This window comes from Artemia franciscana, chromosome 17 (assembly GCF_032884065.1).
Source record: "Artemia franciscana chromosome 17, ASM3288406v1, whole genome shotgun sequence".
NCBI classification, from domain to species: domain Eukaryota; kingdom Metazoa; phylum Arthropoda; class Branchiopoda; order Anostraca; family Artemiidae; genus Artemia; species Artemia franciscana.
Window position 1 is genome coordinate 30,221,120 of NC_088879.1, and position 20,922 is coordinate 30,242,041.

General features: G+C 34.3%; 1 protein-coding gene across 1 annotated transcript in view; it reads left to right on the forward strand.

Moving 5' to 3' along the window:
• Positions 1-2,295: 2,295 nt before the first annotated feature.
• LOC136038133 (zygotic DNA replication licensing factor mcm3-like) overlaps positions 2,296-20,922 on the forward strand; it is a gene marked incomplete at its 3' end in the record, with an annotated part of 59,202 nt that continues 40,575 nt past the window's right edge. Inside the window, 3 exon segments of the mRNA XM_065721158.1 lie at positions 2,296-2,441; positions 9,421-9,533; positions 13,648-13,856. Coding sequence (XP_065577230.1) covers positions 2,370-2,441; positions 9,421-9,533; positions 13,648-13,856 — 394 coding nt within the window.

The window sequence follows — 20,922 nt, forward strand, 5'->3', positions numbered from 1 at the left end:
TCATAATTTGATTATTCATTATTATTAGTGTTTTTTGCTTTGTTTGTTTTATTAGTCGACTCCTAAGTCCGAATTTGGCCCTTTGAGGTCTTGTGATTGTGATTTAAAAAAAATAAATATCTTATCTTATATCCAAGCCGGGACCGACAGACCGAATGCCAGAAATTGCGATCGCTATGTGTCACTTAATAAATATTAAGTTCCATAACATTTTTTTTTTCACTGAAAGTAAGGAGCGACATTATAACATAGAACGAACAGAAATTGTTCCGTATATGAAAGGGCTTTCCCCTCGCTCTTCACGCTTTTCTCTCAGTGCCTTGCTCTTCGCGCTAAAGTTTGACTCTTTCTCACAATTCTGCTTTTCAAAACAAAAAAAAACTTTAGCGTAAAGAAAGGGAAGTTGAGAAGGGGACAGTCACTTTCATATACGGAATAATTTCTGTTAGTTTTAAGTTTTTAATGAGCTCCTTACTTTCAGGTAAAATATAACTTATTTTTTATTTAATTCTTAAGAAATTGGAGGTTACGTGATTACGTGGAATTGGAGGTTACGTGGGGGGATCTTTCCATGGAGGGATTTGTCGTGGGGAGGGAATTTTCTTTGAAGGAGGTGCTAGATTTCCCAGTACTATTTAAAAAAAGATCAACTAAAAGAAAGGAGCAACATTAAAACTTAAAACGAACAGAAGTTATATCGTATGTGAGGGTGACCCGCCCCCTAGTCAATACCTCCTTCTTTACGCTAAAGTTCTTTGTACTTTGAAAGAGCTATATATTCTAATTAAACGGCCTTTGCGATTGTGTGGTCATTCTTAATGAATTGGAGCGAAATTCAAACTTTGTAGCTTTTTTTTCTGTTGCTGTATACCATCTTTCGATGACAATTCTTAAATGTCATATATTATTTTGGACGTTACGTTTCAACGTCGTAAGTTCATTTACTTGAAGACAAATTCGTCGATTATATAGTAGAATAATTTTTTGTGAATTCTAAAATTAATCTTTTATTATTCAATTTATATTGGTTTCTGTATGGATAAATTTTAGTGTTTTCAAGGTAGAACGAATCTACACAATATAATCATAGTATTACTAGTTATTACATATGGTAGATTTTATTCATTTTTTTTGTACTGTTGTAAACTTATTTTTCATGCATATTCTTAAATAGGTTTTTAATAAATATCACGAGCTATTCAGTCAAATTATTGATGTTTTTAACTGCTGTAAAACTTGGGAAATTTCGATAGCTGACTGATATTTTTCCTGATTTGGTAACTTGATCAGTTATAAGTCTGATTGCAGTCCTGAAGAAACCTTCAAAGAGGTCTAATTTACACAAGACCTTGAGTTTTACATGTGAAAATGTACGTAGATGAACGTTCGCCCAACTCTCAGGCTGTAGTGGATTGAAAAGAATTTTCTATAGAGGGAGAGGGCTCGAGATACGGAAAAGAGTATTTTAGACTACTATTTTGTGACATTCAGGATGTGGGGTAAGCAGAGGAATTCAGACTTTGAACCATTGCTAAAAGAAGGCACTCTTACTTCCTTTTTTTGTTCCATGCTTTTTTTCTGGTCGTTTAACTCTTTTTCTTTAGTTTAACTATCAGGTTGTTCTGGATTGAAACGAATCTTCTGAAGGGAGGGGGACCAAGATGTAGAAAAGAGCAATTTTTTACCACAGTTTTTGTGTCACTCAGGGTGTTGGGGAGGAGACGGGCTTGGTATTTTAAACCGTTTTTAGCCCTCCTCCCGCTTTCTGTTTCATATGCCAACTTCTATGTTTTTTTCTGGACAAAAAACAGTAAACTAGTCTTAGTAAACTAGCAGACAAAGTAAACTAGTCTTAGACGTGCTTCAAGATATTTTATTGGCAATTAATAGACGTTATTTATTGCAAACTAATTATAGCTAGTAGATAAACACATGTAGAATTTAATATTTGGAAGTTTATTTTGCAAAGGGTTGTCAGCTGTGAAATATAGATATTAATGATCTTCATAATTTCCAAGTATATATATTTTTGGAGTAATTAATTAATGGTTTGGAGTCTTACTTGCCTCACAATGGAGATGGAGTTCTGCTCCTTTTGTCTTCATCATGACTTTCCTTATGATGGTACTTGGCTCCTATATAATTGCCACAAAACTGCTATAAACTTTATCTAAGAACTAGATAATCGGAAACTTTACCTTTTCCACCGCTTTCAAGAAGTCTGCAGTCGAATTAATTTTTGGCTTGTAGATTGATTTTTCGAAGATTACATTTTTTTATTTTTGGCAATACTGTTTGCAATATCAGGAAACTATTGAAATTTTTTAGCGGGAATTCTTGCACACCAGTGAGCTAAATATTTTGTAATAATGATTTCTGAGGATCTCGAGCAACGAGTTCGTGGAATTCAAAGAGAATATGTTGATTTTCTGGATGATGAGGTAAATCTTAAGTGTTAGGTGGCTCTTTGGACCTGTAGCACTCTTGAGTTGATGACTTCCAGTTGAACCTCCACTACCTTTTCTCCCACTCCTTGTCAACTTGGTAGGCTATTAGAAAGACTGGATGAAGGGGCCAAAATAGTAGAAGTAGCTTAGGTCATTGAAACTGGACTAGGCTAGGCTTATGGATAAAAGATTTCTTATTTTGTGGGTTTTTATTATTTTTGTTAAAACTTGGCTCTAAAAGCCAATTTAAAAATGAAAAAGATGGTAAAATTCTAGTTTAGTGACTTCTTGCTATCTCAGAAAGGGGTTAGGTTGGAAAAATGAAACTTTTGAGATGGTCTACAGGCTAAAATATATCCCAGGAAGGTATTTTAAAGTACCCATCTCGGTAAAATTCTAGTTAATTGACTTCTTGCTATCTCAGAAAGGGTTTAGGTTAGGAAAATGAAACTTTCAGTGATGAATCTACAGACTAAAGTATGTCCTGGGAAGGTATTTTGAAGTAACTACCTCCACTCCTTCTCCCTCTAGAGGGCCCTGACCTTTGATGACCTTTAAAAATATGTGTGTTATAAAAGTGAAACCTTGTGAAATAGATCTTCTGCTTAATTGAAGTACAACAAAATTGTTTTCAGCTTTATAACTTTGCTCAATTCAATTTTATAAGGTTTTAAAGATATGGAAATACATTTCCTAAATTTTGAAAAAAAAACATTGATATAGCTGAAAATTCTACTCAAATAACAGGAATTGCATTTTCAGAACTAATGGCAGAGAAAAAGCAACTAGTAACTAAAAATTAATGTAAAGTATTGTTTTGCCAAAATTTCAATAGGTATATACCTGTCATGTAGGTAAATTTCAGGGCCCTCTAGAGGGAGAAAGAGTGAAGGTGGGTACTTTAAAATACCTTCCCGGGACATACTTTAGCCTATAAACCCATTCCTGAAAGTTTCATTCCCCTAACCTAAACCCTTTCCGAGATAGCAAGAAGTCAATTAACTAGAATTTTACCCCCATCTCCACTCCTTCTCCCTCTAGAGGGCCCTGAAATTTGCCTACATCACAGGTCTATACCTATTGAAATATTGACAAAACAACATTTTACCTTGATTTTCAGTTACCAGTTGCTTTTTTTCTGCCTTTAGTTCTGAAAATGCAATTCCTGTTATTTGAGTAGAATTCTGAGCCATATCAATGTTTTTTTTTCAAATTTAGGAAATCTATTTGCAAATCTTTAAAACCTTATAAATTGAGCAAAGTTGTGAAGCTAAAAACAGTCTTGTTGTACTTCATTCAAGCAGAAGATCTATTTTGCAAGGTTTCACTTTTATAACACACATATTTTTAAAGGCTATCAAAGGTCATGGCCCTCTAGAGGGAGAGGGAGTAGAGGTAGGTACTTCAAAATACCTTCCTGGGACATACTTTAGCCTGTAGACCCACCCCTGAAAGTTTTCTTTTCGTAACCTTACCTCTTTCTGAGATAGAAAGAAGTCACTAAACTAGAATTTTACAAGAAAGACTCAAAATCAGCATAATTTTGTGGCTTAGGGTTTTAACTAGTCCCATGAGGGACAGGGGCTAGAATATGTTTGCAAGAGTAGTTATAAGTTTATCTTAAGAGATTACTAGAAGGTATGCTCAGAGAGACTGTATTGAACAGTATGCTCATGTTTACCTACAAAATTAGACAAGGCAAGGAAAAAGAGAAATTTTGTCTACCATCAGAATTGTGTCCTAGCCCTTCAATAAGGCCAAGTATAATCCCAGGCTTATAAAAAGTGCTGATTTTCTTTATTAAAAAAGCTTGACTCTCAGCATTATGATTTTTGGCATTATGAACCAACCAGTGGCATTTTTGACCAAGACAGGGGGCAGTTGCTCCTCCTTCCCCTAATAATTTGAAAAAATTAATTTATTTAGTAGCTTTAAAACTGTTGCTTGTTTGAAATCTAAAATTTGTTTATTGAGGAGAAAATTTTTTATGTTCATTCATGCTTATTTTTAATATAAGGAAAACAAGAACAATAGGGTTTCATCACACTTCATAACATGTTCTACATTAATATTTTTCAAAACATACTGCTGCTGAATCCATATTATTAAGTAAACAGATGAGCCTAGTTAATAACTAATGAAAATGTTCTATGTTTCTTTTTTGTCATGTTTTCTCAGGTCAATTTTTTTTCCTGATATTTAAAGTACTTTTACTTCCTAAAATCTATCAGTTCAAGATAAGGTTTTTTTTTAACTTTCAAAAGTAGAAGTGAATACAATCTCTAATCTGTAAATAGGACAGAAATGGAATCATTAAAGAATAAGACAGTAGATATAAGTTAATATAATTTCCTGAATTAAAAAGAAATCATAGAAAAAGAAAAGAAGACTTAGTGCTTTTTATAATGATATTCATGCTATAACAAGATTGATCAAATCAGTTGTAGTTTGGTCATGGAGTTTAGTAGAGGGGGCTCTGCTCCAGAAATAATTTAATTGTTTTAATTTTCATTTCTAGTATTTAATTGAAAATTCAACATAGCTACAAAATTCTCTTATTTCTAATTGAAATGCCTAATAAATCCTGATAACTTCCAATTCCTAATGTTTTGGATTCACATAGTAACCCATAAAAGTAGAACTGCTACTATGTATAACCCCATTCTGATTTATTGCTATTTTTGCTTTTCTAAATATTCTTTTAACCAGCTCCAAAAAGACATAAGTGTGCTAAGAATTATGAATAAAATAAGTTGCATTTCACACAATACCAGGGCTACTTCTGGGACATTTGTCTCTGCATCAGAATGCTTAACAAAATGTCTGCTGAGAATAGAAAAAAGAGAATTTAATCAAAATATGTATAGGGTATTTTTCCACAATTTAGAAATTTTTTGTGCATTTATAAGCAATACCAACCCCTTTTCTTTTTCTATTGTTGTCAGTTTTATCATGCAGCTCTATAAAGGGAATTTTACTACCAAGCTTTGCTTTTGAAGGAAATTATAGACATACAAACAATATTCAGTGTAACCCCCTCTAGAAATGTATACCCTCCTCCCCTATATTCTCATTTGCACATGAAAAACTTCTATGTAGTTTTTATAAAAGTCATTTTTTTAAACAAAAATACAAAGGGGAAGGTAATTTTCAAACTCTAGGAGTCAAGTTTCCCTTCCAATTGGCATCCCTGGCGATTCTTGATTAATTTAAGGTTTCTGCCATGATGATACCAACAGAGAAGTCAAGGGGGATATGTACTGCAGCATTAGTGGCAATTCTGGCTGAAAAGAACAACCAAATGTATACAGCATTCAACTTTGTCTAAACAAAAGCTTGTTTATGCTACACTACTGCTGTCTGCAGCAGCTTATTGCTAGCAATTAGCACCAGCACTTAAGTTTATGATAGTTTAATGAACTCTTATTGGTTTATAATATATTGAATAATGTTTAAATTCACCAAGTTGAATGTTTGTTAAATAATTACGTTTCTTTGTTACCACTTGGATAGCACCTACTTCAATAGCTTCCTTTCCTGTCCCCCCCCCCAATAGAAATATTGTAGCTACACCCCTAGAACCAACTATTGACAAGAATTAAGCACAAAAATTATAACATTTTCAGTTAAGTCACTAATGAGATTGCAGTAAATTGGAGTTTTTATTGTAATTTGGCTATGATGAATGTATCATTTGATATTTTTTTTTTAAGATTTTTCATAATTCAGTAGTTGCTTCAACAGTGAAGCCTCAGGGGTAATTGAGAAATCTCAAAAACAAAAATACATATGGTAATTTTTTACCCTACCTGACCAGTTAAGGGTAAATCTCCCTTACTATTTCAGAAGAATGATCCCTAGATAAACTACAAGTCTTACTGGTTATAAATCCATTAGTCCAGGAGGTACACTTAAATCCCAAAAGTTGTATTCCCTTATTGTTAATTTTTGTAATCTAATACACAACAATTCAAAAACCACATAATGGCTTGATGACAGAGATATACCAAATCCAAAATCTTGAATTGTCAAGTCAGAAATGTTTCCAATGTTGTTGTTTTCAATAAGTTTACTGGAAAGTTTTAAGCTTTTAGAGGATGTGCAAAATATTTCTTATGAGGGGTATGCCAATGGAACGTCTATGGATTGTATATCATTAAAATAAAGGCAAAACTCTGTAATAACCTGTGTCATTAATTCAACTAATGCTATTATTTGTGGAGTATAGTTGAAGGGTACTACTGGGTAAGTTTTTATGTTTTCCAGTAAGTTTTTTAGAAAAATCAAGGTTAAAATTACAGCCTTATTATTGGCAGTTCAACTGGTGACTTCTCAAATTCAGACAGTTCCCATCAGATTCAGTGTTATTGTTATGCAACATTGAAGTTTATTACAGAGGAAACATACCCTTAAATACAAACTTGATGAAAAAGTTTTGGATCAGATCTGTTTGTTTTAAGTTTTAATGATGCTCCTTACTTTCAGTCGAAAAAACTTGTTTTTATTTAATATCTGATCTTTTTTAACTAATACCAGGAAATCCGGCCCCCCTTTCATGGAAATTTCTCTTCCGCCAGGACAAATTCTTCCATGGTAAGATTCTCCCACGTACCCTCTCCCCCGACCCCCCTCCCCCACCAGAAAAAATCCCCCCTGAAAACGTCTGTATACTTCCCAATAACTAATACTATATGTAAAAAATGGGCAAAGTTCAAAACTTGCAGCTCTTCCCCTGGGGATTGTGGGGGATTAAGTCATCCTCAAAGACATAGTTTATTAGATTTTTCGACTATGCTGAACAAATTAGCTATCTAAAAATTTTGATCTGGTGATTTTGGGAAAAAATCTGCATTGGAGGGGGCCTAGTTGCCCTCCAATTTCTTTGGTCACTTAAAAAGTGCATTAAAACTTCTGGTTTGTGTTTGAATGAGCCCTCTCGCAACATTCAAAGACCACTGGGTCGATACAATCACCCCTGGGAAAAAAAACACGCATCTATGATCTTTCTTCTGGCAAAAAATACAAAATTCCACATTTTTGCAGATAGAAACCTCTACGGATGGGTTCTCTGATGCGCTGAATCTGATGGTGTGATTTTCATTAAGATTTTATGACTTTCAGGGTTTTTTTTTCTCCTTTTTTCGAAAATACAGCAAATATTCTCAGGCTTGTAATTTTTAATGAGTTGGACTAAACTTGATGAAGCTTATATATTTAAAATTAGCATAAAAATATAATTCTTTTGATGTATCTACTGGTATCAAATTTCTGTTTTTTAGAGTTTTGGTTATTATTAAGCTGCTTACTTACAGTTTGTTACCATGTACTGTTTGATTGAATAAAAAACAATTTTCCCAATTGAAAGCAACGAGCAACACTAAAACTTAAAACAAATAAAAAATATCCTGTATGAGGGGACTGTCCCTTCCTAAAACCTTGCTCTTTATGCTAAAGTCTTAAAGTTCTTTGAAAACATATCTCATTTAAGTTTAGTGGCCCTTGTGTTTGTGCAGCTTTTTTTAAGGAATTATGACGAAAAGCCAAACTTTAGAAGAGCAAGAGTTGAGGAATGGGCAGCCTCCATCATATCCATGATAATTTCTCCTCGTTTTAAATTTTAATGTCTCTCCATACTTTCAGTTGAAAAAACTTGTTTTGTATTTTAAATTTTGTCCGTTTTTCAAATAATGCCTAAGTATCCCATCCCCCCATGCATAATTCTCCATGGGAACTTAACTCCCTGGTAAAGAAACAAAGATAAAAAACTCAATGAAGTAGCTTGTATTCCTTTCCTCATGGACTATAGAGGTCATGTCATCCCTAGAGGAATAGCTAATAGACTTCTCTATCATGCTGAATCAAATGGCTATTTTGAAAGTTTTTATTATATTTCTTTTGAGGAAAAAACAAAAATCTCAGTTTCCATTCAAATGAGCCTTCTCTCGAGTTTCTTGATACGATTAATTTGATACGATCATCCCTGAAAAAAAAAAAACAGCAAAATATACACTCATCCATTAAGATTGCTTGATTTTTTAGGGTTGTTTCCCTTCCTTTTTCAAAAATCTGGGAAAATTTGCTCAGGCTCGTAGCTTTTTGTTTTATTTGGAATCAGCATAAAAAAATAATTCTTTTGATGGACATTGCCAGCAAAATCTTATTCGTTAAAGTTTTGTTTGCTGTTTGGCAGAGCCACTTCTCACCTACAGTTTGGTACCACAAACTTTTTGATTTGTATACCTTCTCCAAGGGGTTCCTTGTCTTACAGATAAGTTCGTTTTTATTTTTCAATATATAAACTGCATGGAAGTAACTGAGTAAAAGACTAGTGGCATGTCATGCAGCTCAAGTTTGGTTGGTTGGTAAAATTTCTCTGGATCTGTGAACTTATCCAATAAAAATAAGACACTACCTAGCCTTCTATAGGAGATATTATGTCCAATTGAGTACGTAATAAGGTCGTCGTAAAGTAAGTGTCATTAGAAATAACTTTTAAATGATAAAAAGATAGTTTTAAAAAGTTCATGCTTAATTAGTACCATAATTTAGTTGGTATTCTTTACTTGTTACTCATAGTTTCATAAACAGCAGAAAACTAAGCTAAAAAAAAATATATAGAAATTCATATCGAATAAATGTGACAGATTGATGATTTGTGATTGAATTCTAATTCTGTTTGAGAAATTGTATCAAAATAAGCTTTCCTAAACAATTATTATTTTGAAATTTAAGATAACCATAATTCATGAAAAATAAACATGAAAAAGTGTCTATTCAAGAACTATAAGAGGTGAAAAATTCCAATTTTGTTCTCAAGCTCATGAAACAATTTCTTTTATGAATCTCAGATATTGGTTCTTGTTCCTCCTCCACCTTAAAAAAAATTGTGCTTTCCTTTTTGCCAAATTTCATCTTTTTTGCATACGGATTTAACAGTGGGTTGTTTATACATGTTACTAATTTTCCTTTTTAGGCTGACCAAGGCATCTATGAAGAACGACTTAAATCTATGATTAAACACAAGGAGGCAAGGTTGATTGTCAACATAAATGATGTCCGAAGGAAAATTCCCTCCAGGGCATCACAGTAAGTTTTACTTGGTCACATTTATCAATAATAATTTTGTTTTTAGCAAACTGAATATTAGAATATCAAGAAAAAAAAGTCTTGCCCACGTACATTGTTGTTATGCCTACAGTTCAATGCATCAGTGGTCAGGAGGTGCCTGAAGGATTTTCATACGTTTGGGGTCAAAAGCATGATCACAATTTGTATTTTTCTCTAGTTGATTGATGCAGATAAATCCGGTGGTACTCTAGTGCTTGGAACATACGATGTTAGTAAAGCATTTGATTCGATGTTGCATCCCCAAGCAATGAAGGAGCTTTTGAACCGTGGTGTATCGCTAGACGTAGTTAGACTTCTTTTGTACATGTACCGCCATATGAAAGTAAAAATACGCATACCTGGAAGCAATTTGGTGACTGATGGGTATATACCAATTCATATCGGGGTTAAGCAGGGTGCCGTTACTTCTCCCACGGTTTATAGTAATGCAACGCTTCCAGCTCAGTGCCAACTTCCTTCGTGCTGTTTATATAAAGGTACTGATTTGTCCATATTATGTTATGCAGACGACGTTTTTAATATTAGTAGGACTATCAGTGGGCTAGAAGAATGTTTTTTGGAGATATGTAAAAACTACAGTGATATTGGACTTTCCCTAAATGCTGAAAAATGTGATGTTTTGATTTTTAATGAAATAGATACGACTAGATCAGATAATATATCTATAGATCTGAATGGTACAGAAGTAAAGCCTTGTGTTAAGTTGAAATATCTTGGCCTTCCTATTGGAAAAAATCTGAAGAAAACTAGGCTATTGATGCTAGAAAGTATGGAAACGAAAATCTGTCGTGTATATGGTATAATTGTTAGTTCTCAGTTTCATTTGAATAGAACCCATCTTGCGAGAATTTACAATAGTGTCGTCCTGCCACATATTGTGTATTTAGTACCGTTTTACCCTATATTTAGTGAATATGACCATCTTAGGATGAAACGCGTTTTCTTCAAATCTGCTAAGTTTCTGTTGCGAGTTCCTCCGTGGACCCGCAACTCCTATTTGATGAAAAAATATACCTTGTCTGACCCGTGTGCTAAGTTAGCTGAGCTGAATGTACACATGTGCAATAAGCAAACCCGCCATGAATGGAAAAATGTTGTTTTTTTGACGTGGAATTATTTTTGTTTGTATTTTAGAATGTAGTTACGATATGTTGTTTCTTTCTTCTTTTTTTCCTTTTTTTTTCAATGTACTCCATTACTTCATTATTTTGTATGATAGGTTATAAATAAATACATACATACATACAAAACCCGTAGAATAAATAATTGAAATACTTTATCGTAAAGAGCGAGGTATTAGGAGGAGGTGAGCCCCTCATATGGGTAATACTTTCTGTTCGTTTTAAGTTTTAATGCTGCTCCTTACTTCCAGCTGAAAAAAACTTTCTCATGTTTATTTTTTTTAAGTAATGCTAGTAAATCCTGCGCTCCCTTCATGGAAATTTTCTTCCTCCATGACATATTCCTTGATGGAAAGTTCCCCCAGCATATTCCCTCTTCTCAACCCCTCCCCCAACCAAAAAATCTTCATGAAAACGCCTGTACACTTCCCAATAACCATTACTATATGTAAGCACTGGTCAAAGTTTGTAACTTGCAGCCCCTCCCACGGGGACTGTGGGGGAGTAAGTCGTCCCCAAAGACATAGTTTTGAGGTTTTTCGACTACGCTGAATAAAATGGCTATCTCAGAATTTTGATCCGTTGACTTTGGGAAAATAATTAGCGTGGGAGGGGGCCTAGGTGCCCTCAAATTTTTTTGGTCACTTAAAAAGCGCATTAGAACTTTTCTTCATTTCTGTTAGAATGAGCCCTCTCGCAATATTCTAGGACAACTGGGTTGATACGATCACACCTGGGAAAAAAGAACAACAAACAAACAAACACGCATCCGTGATCTGCCGTCTGGCAAAAAATACAAAATTCCATATCTTTGTAGATAGGAGCTTGAAACTTCTACAGTACGGTTCTCTGATACGCTGAATATGATGGTGTGATTTTCGTTAAGATTCTATGACTTTTAGGGGGTGTTTCTCCCTATTTTCTAATATAACGCAAATTTTTCAGGCTCGTAACTTTTGATGGGTAAGACCAAACTTGATGAAACTTATTTATTTAAAATCAGCATTAAAATGCGATTCTTTTTTTGTAGCTATTGGTATCAAATTCCATTTTTTAGAGGTTTTGGTTACTATTGAGCCGGGTCGCTCCTTACTACAGTTCATTACCACGAACTCTTTGAAAATGCTGTTTCATTGTTAAAAAATGTGATTAGCACTTTCTTTTAACGTCTCGTCAAAAAATCATCGTTAAATGCTGAAAAGCACTAGTCTATAACAGTGCTGCTTAAATATAAACTCTTGCAACCAGCTGGAATCGAACCCTGGGTCCTGTGCATCTAAGAAGTGATCAATCCACTGTGCAGCCTCTGCTAATACTATAAAGAAATATTACAGCTTAGGCGTACCATTCAAAGTCACCAACAGAAACTGCTCTCTTGCAGAGCAGTGCAGTCCTGCTCTCTCACAAAAACTATCGGCGGCAAATTGAGACAAGAACAAAGACGCAACTGCATAATCGTTAGTAATTAATTTGGTAATTAGTGAGTCATCTACAGCACATGCCTGAATTGCCAACAACAGACTTACACCAGCTTCTGAAATTTAGGGATATTCTTTTTTGGAATGTGCTTGGAAAATAGTGATATATTGGATTAAACCATTACTACCTAGTATAACAGTCATACAGCAGAGTTCTGTGATGGTGGGAACCCAGAGCTGGTGTCATGACTTAACAAATGTTTCAAGTGGTAACAGTAAATATTTATCGTGTGCTATTATTTTGTATCATTTTTTGTCATGGCCCAAAGCAGCTCTTGTTGTGATAAATATCTAAATATTTTGAAAAGAGAAAGAATAATCACATATTAGTCTATGATATAATTTACTTTCATGGTTAAAGTGTTTCATACTCTATTGCTAAACACATCAAGATCACCTTCAGATTTTCTGAAAACAAGGTCATCTATTGTTATTTCACCGAAGCGTATTAAATTAAAGCACTATTAATGCTAAGATTTCCCATTTAAAGAAACAGTGGTGTAAGTAAAACGGGAGAAATAAAATGTGGACCGTTTCTTTGTGTTATAATAATGCTTTCTTTTCTTCCAATATTCTTACGGCTGCCGTTCGGGCACCAGAGTATTAAGAACCAGAGTATTAAGTATCGAAACATGTTTTAAGTAATCTTGTCACAGTTACTCTGTTTTCTGTGCAGCAGATAACAGGGTAGTTCTTGACAATGATATCTAATGCTATCTATTAACTTGTTAATCAATATGCTAGGTTTAACATTATAAATGTAGCAGAAGTCTTAAATTTATTTATATAATATGTTTCCTTGATGGTTGCCTCTTTACTCTCTTTTCTTTTTATTCCAGTTTTCCTTTTATTTTGTTAGCCAATTTAGCCTCAAATTTATAATTAGCACCATCCAAAATTCCAAAATGGAAAATTTGTTGGGTTTTAAATATATCATCAAACACAGTATAAATAACAAAAATATAGAATATGTATTTAATTTCGCCTGGTGATTGTTAACAACCCTATGCAGTTTTTTAGCGTTAGCTGAAATTTATATCCACTTCATAACACCTCATTGCAGTGCAAAGTCACTGCAATTGCTGCCTTTAATACCCCTTCCCCCCTTAATGCCTTTTGGAGGTATAAATATAACACGTAAAGGATGTTACCTTTTGAATTATTGGATGGAAATCACCTTTGAACCTTGTATAATAAAAAAAGATTTATTGAGGTGTTTAGTTTTCAATCTGCGAATGAAAGATAAATCGCATTGCTTTCAACGATAAAAAAATATCACTAAGAAAAATGTCAGTTTGTATTCCCGGAATTTTAATCCACACGTAAAAAAGACAAAACATATAAGAATTTAAATAGGCCTCTAATGTATTATTCAATCGTTGTATGACCCCCTCCTTTTTAAAGTTTGAACAAGATTGTATCATTTATTTGTTTATTTCATATGAGTAAATATTACTTTCTTTTATTTACTAGGCTCCTCAATGAAGGCTTAGAAGAATTAATAGCATTCCAAAGGGCTTTACGAGAAGTAGTTGCCAATGTTGATGCAACCTATGCAAAGGCTCATGATGAGTTCTTGGTTGGCTTTGAAGGGAGCTTTGGTGCCAAGCATGTTACTCCAAGAACATTGACGTCGAGATACTTAGGAGACATGGTCTGTGTTGAGGGCATTATTACAAAATGTAAGTTATTTTATTGAATTTGAGCTGTTTTCCCAACATCCTAATTGATAACCAACTGTTGTATTATCTATATATATATATATATATATATATATATATATATATATATATATATATATATATATATATATATATATATATATATATATATATATATATATATATATATAACGAAAAGAGAAATCACCAATGCAACAGCACAAACACATTAAAAAAAAAAAAAAAAGGAGACAGAAGGAGAAAAGGAAGACTGTTTTCCTAAATAAGTGATTAATATAGACCAGCACTTAAATGAAGCCTTAACCCTACTCATCCATACAATCACATAGGTCAAACAGCATAGCCATACACAATCAACCATAAAGAATAATCCATGGACAGGTAGTCATGTCGTCAATGAGTGTAAGTCGTCATTTACCAAACAATAAAAACAGTAAAGACAAATAATTCAGAGGCAACAAACCAACACAAGGGCTCATCAGGAGAATACACCGATATATATATATATTATGGCCTAACCGATATGAATTTTTCCGTCCGATACCGATATATTGGTATCGTATCAATACAATTTCTGATATAGTTTGTCAATCAATTGCCATCGGAAAAAAAGATATCACCTAAAGTTTAGACACAGCATTCTCTGCCTATATTCATGCTCACATGTTCACCCTAGTCTATTATACTAGAGAAAAGCCTCAATAATTCATCGTGGATTCCAAATAATGCAAAAAGGATTTAATTAGAAAAGACTTAGAAAAACAATTAAACCGAATAAAGTTCTAGTCTGGACAGTTTTTAGTAAGTCCAGTCCAACTGGGGCAAATTGTAATGCAGAAAGCTCAACTTCACAGAATTATCTCCTTTCAGAGATCTTTGTTTGTCATCGTAAATGCTCCCAACTGTGCTGAAAACTCTTTTGCTTGGTACAGAAGAGATACTTCTGTACCAAGCAGATACTTGTATCTACTTGGTGTATCTTCTGTAGAGATACTTGGACTGTAGAGATACTTCCGAGCAAGTTATGCCAGTCTCTTGATACGACTACTGCTATTTTGCCACCCCTCTAACAGGTAGCCTCACTTATTTGCCTTTCCAGTTTCTGATCAATATTATCTGCTGACTCTTCTTCCTCACTTATTGAAGTTACAAGCATGTTACGAAAAAGGCAATCAACCAAACTTGCTGTGCCTCCTCTGCTTCATTTTGGGTTTTCCTCCTCTTTTATTGCAGTGGCTAATTTTTGTTTGTTCCTATATCTGACTCTATGTTTCTTCTTGTGGTCACCTTTTATCGTTACCGAGTGCTTCTTACTTTATGGGTCGTTTCTTTTATCTGGGATCAAAGAGACAAGCAAGAGTAACTTTTCTGGTTGTACATTCTTTAACTCACCATACATTTCGAACAATGCTACACCAGGTGTCTATTGACAAGAAATATACTTTAACTTCATTTAACTCACCTTTGCTGCTGTTTCCACCATGGTCAGACTTATCTTTTGGCTCCGCCCCAAGGACTGGACAAGCGAAAATTTCCTGAGGAAATCTGGCGACATCTTCTGCATAAGTTGTCCAAAAAAAGTTTTGTTTTATTCCTATATTCACGGCGCCAGGTACTTAAAGGTGTCTGATATGCCGCTATTCAGATACCTCGTTTTGCAACCTCGAGGTTTTCAATGTCTGTTGAGTCGTCTTTTGAAGGAGTCAACGAGGGAATTGCAGGAATAACATCCCCAGGAAGATCGTTCCTGATAGAAGTGCTACGCCGGATGAAGCTCTTCTTCAAGTACTTGGTTCTTGGCGTGTCCGCCTTTAGATAATTGGAACGAGCTGCGTGCCTTCGCGTCTGCCTTGTCGGTTGGACAAAGGGGGAACAATGCGAGAGCGCTCGTTTGAGGGAGGCAAATTCATGTTCTTATAGAAATTAAGCCATCGACGCTACATCAAACCTTTCATTTAGAGGTTGGACTGAGTTTTTTGCCCTATTCTGGATCTTCCAGAGTGGTGCTAACAGCGTTTGTGGGTCACCAGCGTATATCGGGTATTCAAACTCAGCTGTGGATCTGATACATGACTTGTAAAGTGGAATAATCGAGCTGGATGGGATAAGGGTTTTACAGTGAAAAGTGACTTCAAGCTTTCTTGTGCAGGAGGATCTCACCCGAAAGGCACTTCAGCTATGCTGAATTAAATGACTATCTTAAAATTTATATCCAATGTCTTTGGGGAAAAGGAGCGTTAGAAAGGCATAGTTGCCTTCCAATCTTTTTAATGACTTAAAAAGGGCACGAAAAAATTCAATGTCCATTCAAATGAACCCATTCCTAATCTTTTGGGACCATTGGTTCGATGCGACCAGGGGAAAAATACTTGTAAACGCACGTTTCAGGGCAGAGCTGCTCCTTACTTACGGTTTGTTACCGTGAACTGTTTGATACAATTTATGACTGAATGAAAGAATGACAAACTACTGAAAAAACCTTTTGATTTCCCAAATCATTGGGAGACGTTAAAGATGTTTAAAAGATCATATTTGTTCATTTTTATATAATGACCCATGGGTTTGGTTTCAAAAACCCAGCCACGATGAGAAACAAGAGACTTATTTATTTGACGGAAAAACAAACAATATTGCACGAAGGTCGACTAGTTTTGAAAGTGAGAAATTTATAGGTTTTTCTTGTATCGTGATGTGAAAATCAGAGAATTTCTTGTGAAAAGGGGCAATGGACATTTAGGAAAGGCCTGGCCCCTTTGCTTCATCTATGACTAAGAGAAGAATTGTTAAAACAATACAGAATCAACAAGAAATTATGAATTTTACTACTTTTGGAAGGGAATGATGATAGCTTGCTGATTTTATGCTTAAATGTTAAGCCGAAAAAATTGATCAAAGTCCCAATAATTTCTCAAATAGTTAATTGGAAACAGCAGATTGTTGATTTTTTCAATATTTATCGATCAAAAATTCAACCTAGACAATCAAATTTATCAAAATACCAATTTTTGATTGTATTTAAGATAATAATTTTTGGACACGAAACCTGTGGTGTGGGGGCTTGAGTCACCCACGTATTGCTGATAAAGTACCAGTGAAGCCCCTCTATCTTTTGAAGTCCTTGCTTTGGATTATATCCAACTTCCTCAAAGTCATGGTGATTGCTGGCCAATTTTCTGTGCCATATTGCAGGACTGAGCCGACAGATGTATTAAATGTCTGCATCTTTGTTAAGATGGCTGACAAGACGGTTACACCAAATGCTATTCAGTCTCCCAAGGACGGAATTTGCCTTGGTAATTCTTGTGTTGACTTCGCTATCGACTGATCCATCACTTGACAGGATGACGCCGAGGCTCCTGAAATCCTTCACGATCGTTATTTTGACTGTAAGAGGGAGTTGTTGAGATAGTTGTGAATCAGTGCCTAGGTACAGCAAGAGGCCCTAGGTATGGCCCTGTATATATATATATATATATATATATATATATATATATATATATATATATATATATACTTATTTACACATATATATATATATATATATATATATATATATATATATATATACTAGCTGTTGGGGTGGCGCTTCGCGCCACCCCAACACCTAGTTGGTGGGGCGCTTCGCGCCCCCCCAAGCCCCCCCGCGTGCGTAAGTCGTTACGCGCCATTGTAGTTGTGTCCCTGTGTCCCACCTGTGAATATATATATATATATATATATATATATATATATATATATATATATATATATATATATATATATATATATATATATATATATATATATATATATATATATATATATATACTAGCTGTTGGGGTGGCGCTTCGCGCCACCCCAACACCTAGTTGGTGGGGGCGCTTCGCGCCCCCCCCCCCCCCCCCCCCCAAGCCCCCCCGCGCGCGTAAGTCGTTACGCGCCATAATAGTTACGCGCCATTGTAGTTGTGTCCCTATGTCCCACCTGTGAATATAGATATATATATATATATGGTTTTAACTACGTAAAACTTGCGAATATACAACATTCTTTGCTGTCCCATTGTCTTTGCATATAAATAGATTGTCAGGTTATCCCCCTGTTTCCCCCGGTGTCCCCGTTGTAGTTGTGTCCCTGTGTCCCGGTCGTCATTTATATTCCCTGTGTCCCGGGTCCCGGTCATCATTTGTATCCCGGTGTCCCGGTCTGTATATACATTCGTTTTTTAGTTTTGTTTTTCTCCTTTATTTTTTTCCTTTTTTTTTCTTTTTTAGCTTATTTAGATTTTTAGATTTTTTAGTTTTTTTTATTAGTTTTTAGTTTTTATTTCTTTTTAGTTTTTTTGTCCCGGTCGTCATTTATATCCCCCTGTTTCCCCCGGTGTCCCCGTTGTAGTTGTGTCCCTGTGTCCCGGTCGTTATTTATATTCCCTGTGTCCCGGTCGTCATTTGTATCCCGGTGTACCGGTCTGTATATACATTCGTTTTTTAGTTTTGTTTTTCTCCTTTATTTTTTTCCCTTTTTTTTCTTTTTTAGTTTATTTAGATTTTTAGATTTTTTAGTTTTTTTATTAGTTTTTAGTTTTTTTTTCTTTTTAGTTTTTTTGTAGTTTTTACCTTCTTTTTAGTTTTGTTAATTTTTTTTTTTTACTTGTGTCCTGGTCGTCATTTATACTCCCTGTGTCCCGGTGCTTTGTTGATTGCTAATCGAACATTCCTTTTGTCCTGGTCGCTTTCTCTTTGAGTGTCGTCATTTATTTTTTTCTTTTTTAGTTCTTTTAGTTTTTACCTTTTTTAGTTTTTTTTTAGTTTTTAGTTTTTTACCTTTTTTTAGTTTTTTTAGTTTTTTAGCTTTTTTATTTTTTTTATTAGTTTTTAGTTTTTTTGTAGTTTTTGCCTTTTTTTTTAGTTTTTTGTCCTGGTCGCTTTCTCTTTGAGTGTCGTCATTTATTAGTTTTTTCCTTTTTTTTTAGTTTTTTATTGGTTTTTACCTTTATTTTAGCTTATTTTTCAGTTTTTTCCTTTTTTTTAGTTTTTTTTTTATTTTTTATTTTTTTTAGTTTTTTACATTTTTTTAGTTTTTTTAGTTTTTTTAGTTTTTTAGCTTTTTTACTTTTTTTATTAGTTTTTAGTTTTTTTTTGTAGTTTTTGCCTTTTTTTAGTTTTTTCAGTTTTTTTTTTAGTTTTTTATTGGTTTTTACCTTTATAGTTTTTTTAGTTTTTTAGCTTTTTTATTTTTTTTATTAGTTTTTAGTTTTTTTTGTAGTTTTTGCCTTTTTTTAGTTTTTTCAGTTTTGACGTCACCTAATCCAGTTTTTTCAGGTGACGTCACCTGACACATCCATCCACACATCCACAGACAGACAACTTATTTTTATATATATAGATAGATATATATATATATATATATATATATATATATGTTTTTAACTACGTAAATCATGCGAATATACAACATTCTTCGCTGTCCCATTGTCTGTGCATATAAATAGATTGTCAGGTTTACTGACTCTTGAACATGGAACATATAATTGTCCATGGGAAAAACAATCCGTATTCAGATCTATACCTCATTATTCTAATGATTTGTCCCTGTGTCCCGGTCGTCATTTATATTCCCTGTGGCCCGGTCGTCATTTGTGTCCCGGTGTCCCAGTTTGTAATTTCTCTTTGAGTGTCCCGGTCGTCATTTATGTTCCCGGTGTCCCGGTCGTCATCTATGTTCCCTGTGTCCCGTTGTCCCGGTCGTCATTTGTGTCCCGGTGTCCCGGTCTGTAATTTCTATTCAAACAATCCCTGTGTCCCGGTCGTCATTTATATATCCCGCCTGTGTCCCCGGCGTCCCCGTTGTAGTTGTATCCCTGTGTCCCGGTCGTCATTTATATTCCCTGTGTCCCGGTCGTGGTTTGTGTCCGGGTGTCCCAGTCTGTAATTTCTCTTTGAGGTTCCCGGTCGTCATTTATATTCCCTGTGTCCCGGTCGTCATTTGTGTCCCGGTGTCCCGGTATGTAATTTCATCAGTTGACAAACATGACGTCAGTCGACAAACAACTTCATGACGCATACAGCTCAATCCTTATAATGACGTCAGTCGACACACAAACATGACGTCACTCGACACACACACAGACAACTTATTTATATATATATATATATATATATATATATATATATATATATATATATATATATATATATATATATATATATATATATATATATATATATATATATCATTTCCACTGATGCCCATTGATGAATGTCTAAATACTTTCGGATTTATAGTTGGATGTTTGAATGTCTTAGGTTTCTTTTTGACTCAGGGATGTTTCGAATCAACATATGAATTTGTATGACGACGGTTATGGCTGTGATTTTTGTATGTTTAGTGCCTTATCCTTTATTATGACAAGAACGGCCATTGACCGGCATGACCGTGTAAGGCGTTAGATAATAAAGCTGTTTATTGTTTATCGTTATTCGTTAAGATTAAAAAATAGCAAACACTCAAAATATATATTGGTTGAGCATTTGAATCAAAAGTGAATAATTTCACTTTTTTGATTATACAGAAAGTAAATTTTTCGATTAAACTTAAAGACTTTCTGAGACCATACTGGCTATGCATGACGTACGAAATCAAGAAAGGAAACAAATGTAACAAATAAGTATGCTTTTCAAGGCAAGGGATACTTATTTAATCTAATTGGTAACTTCTCTTTCATTGATTTCAGGTTGGCTTTGCTTTTGATTCAGTGTATTTTCTCCTCTTGCATAGTTCACTTCAGAAGGTTAGATTTTGTTGTTGTTTGTTTTTGTTTTTTCCGTTTTCTTTTTTTTGGAGCGCTGAGGACGACTTGGCGGAGGTCCTTGTCGAATTTTGATATTGGCTTACAAAATCCTCGTTTTTTCACCTATATGATTTTTTCCTTTTTTCGTTTATTGTTTCCTTTCTTGATTTCATGCGTCGATTAAACTTAAATAGCAAGTCTTCAAAGCAACATAGCTGGCTTTTTTGAAAAATTCAAATAATGTCTAGTATCTTTTCGGTTGCAATAAAAACAACATAGAATAAAAAAAAGTTAATG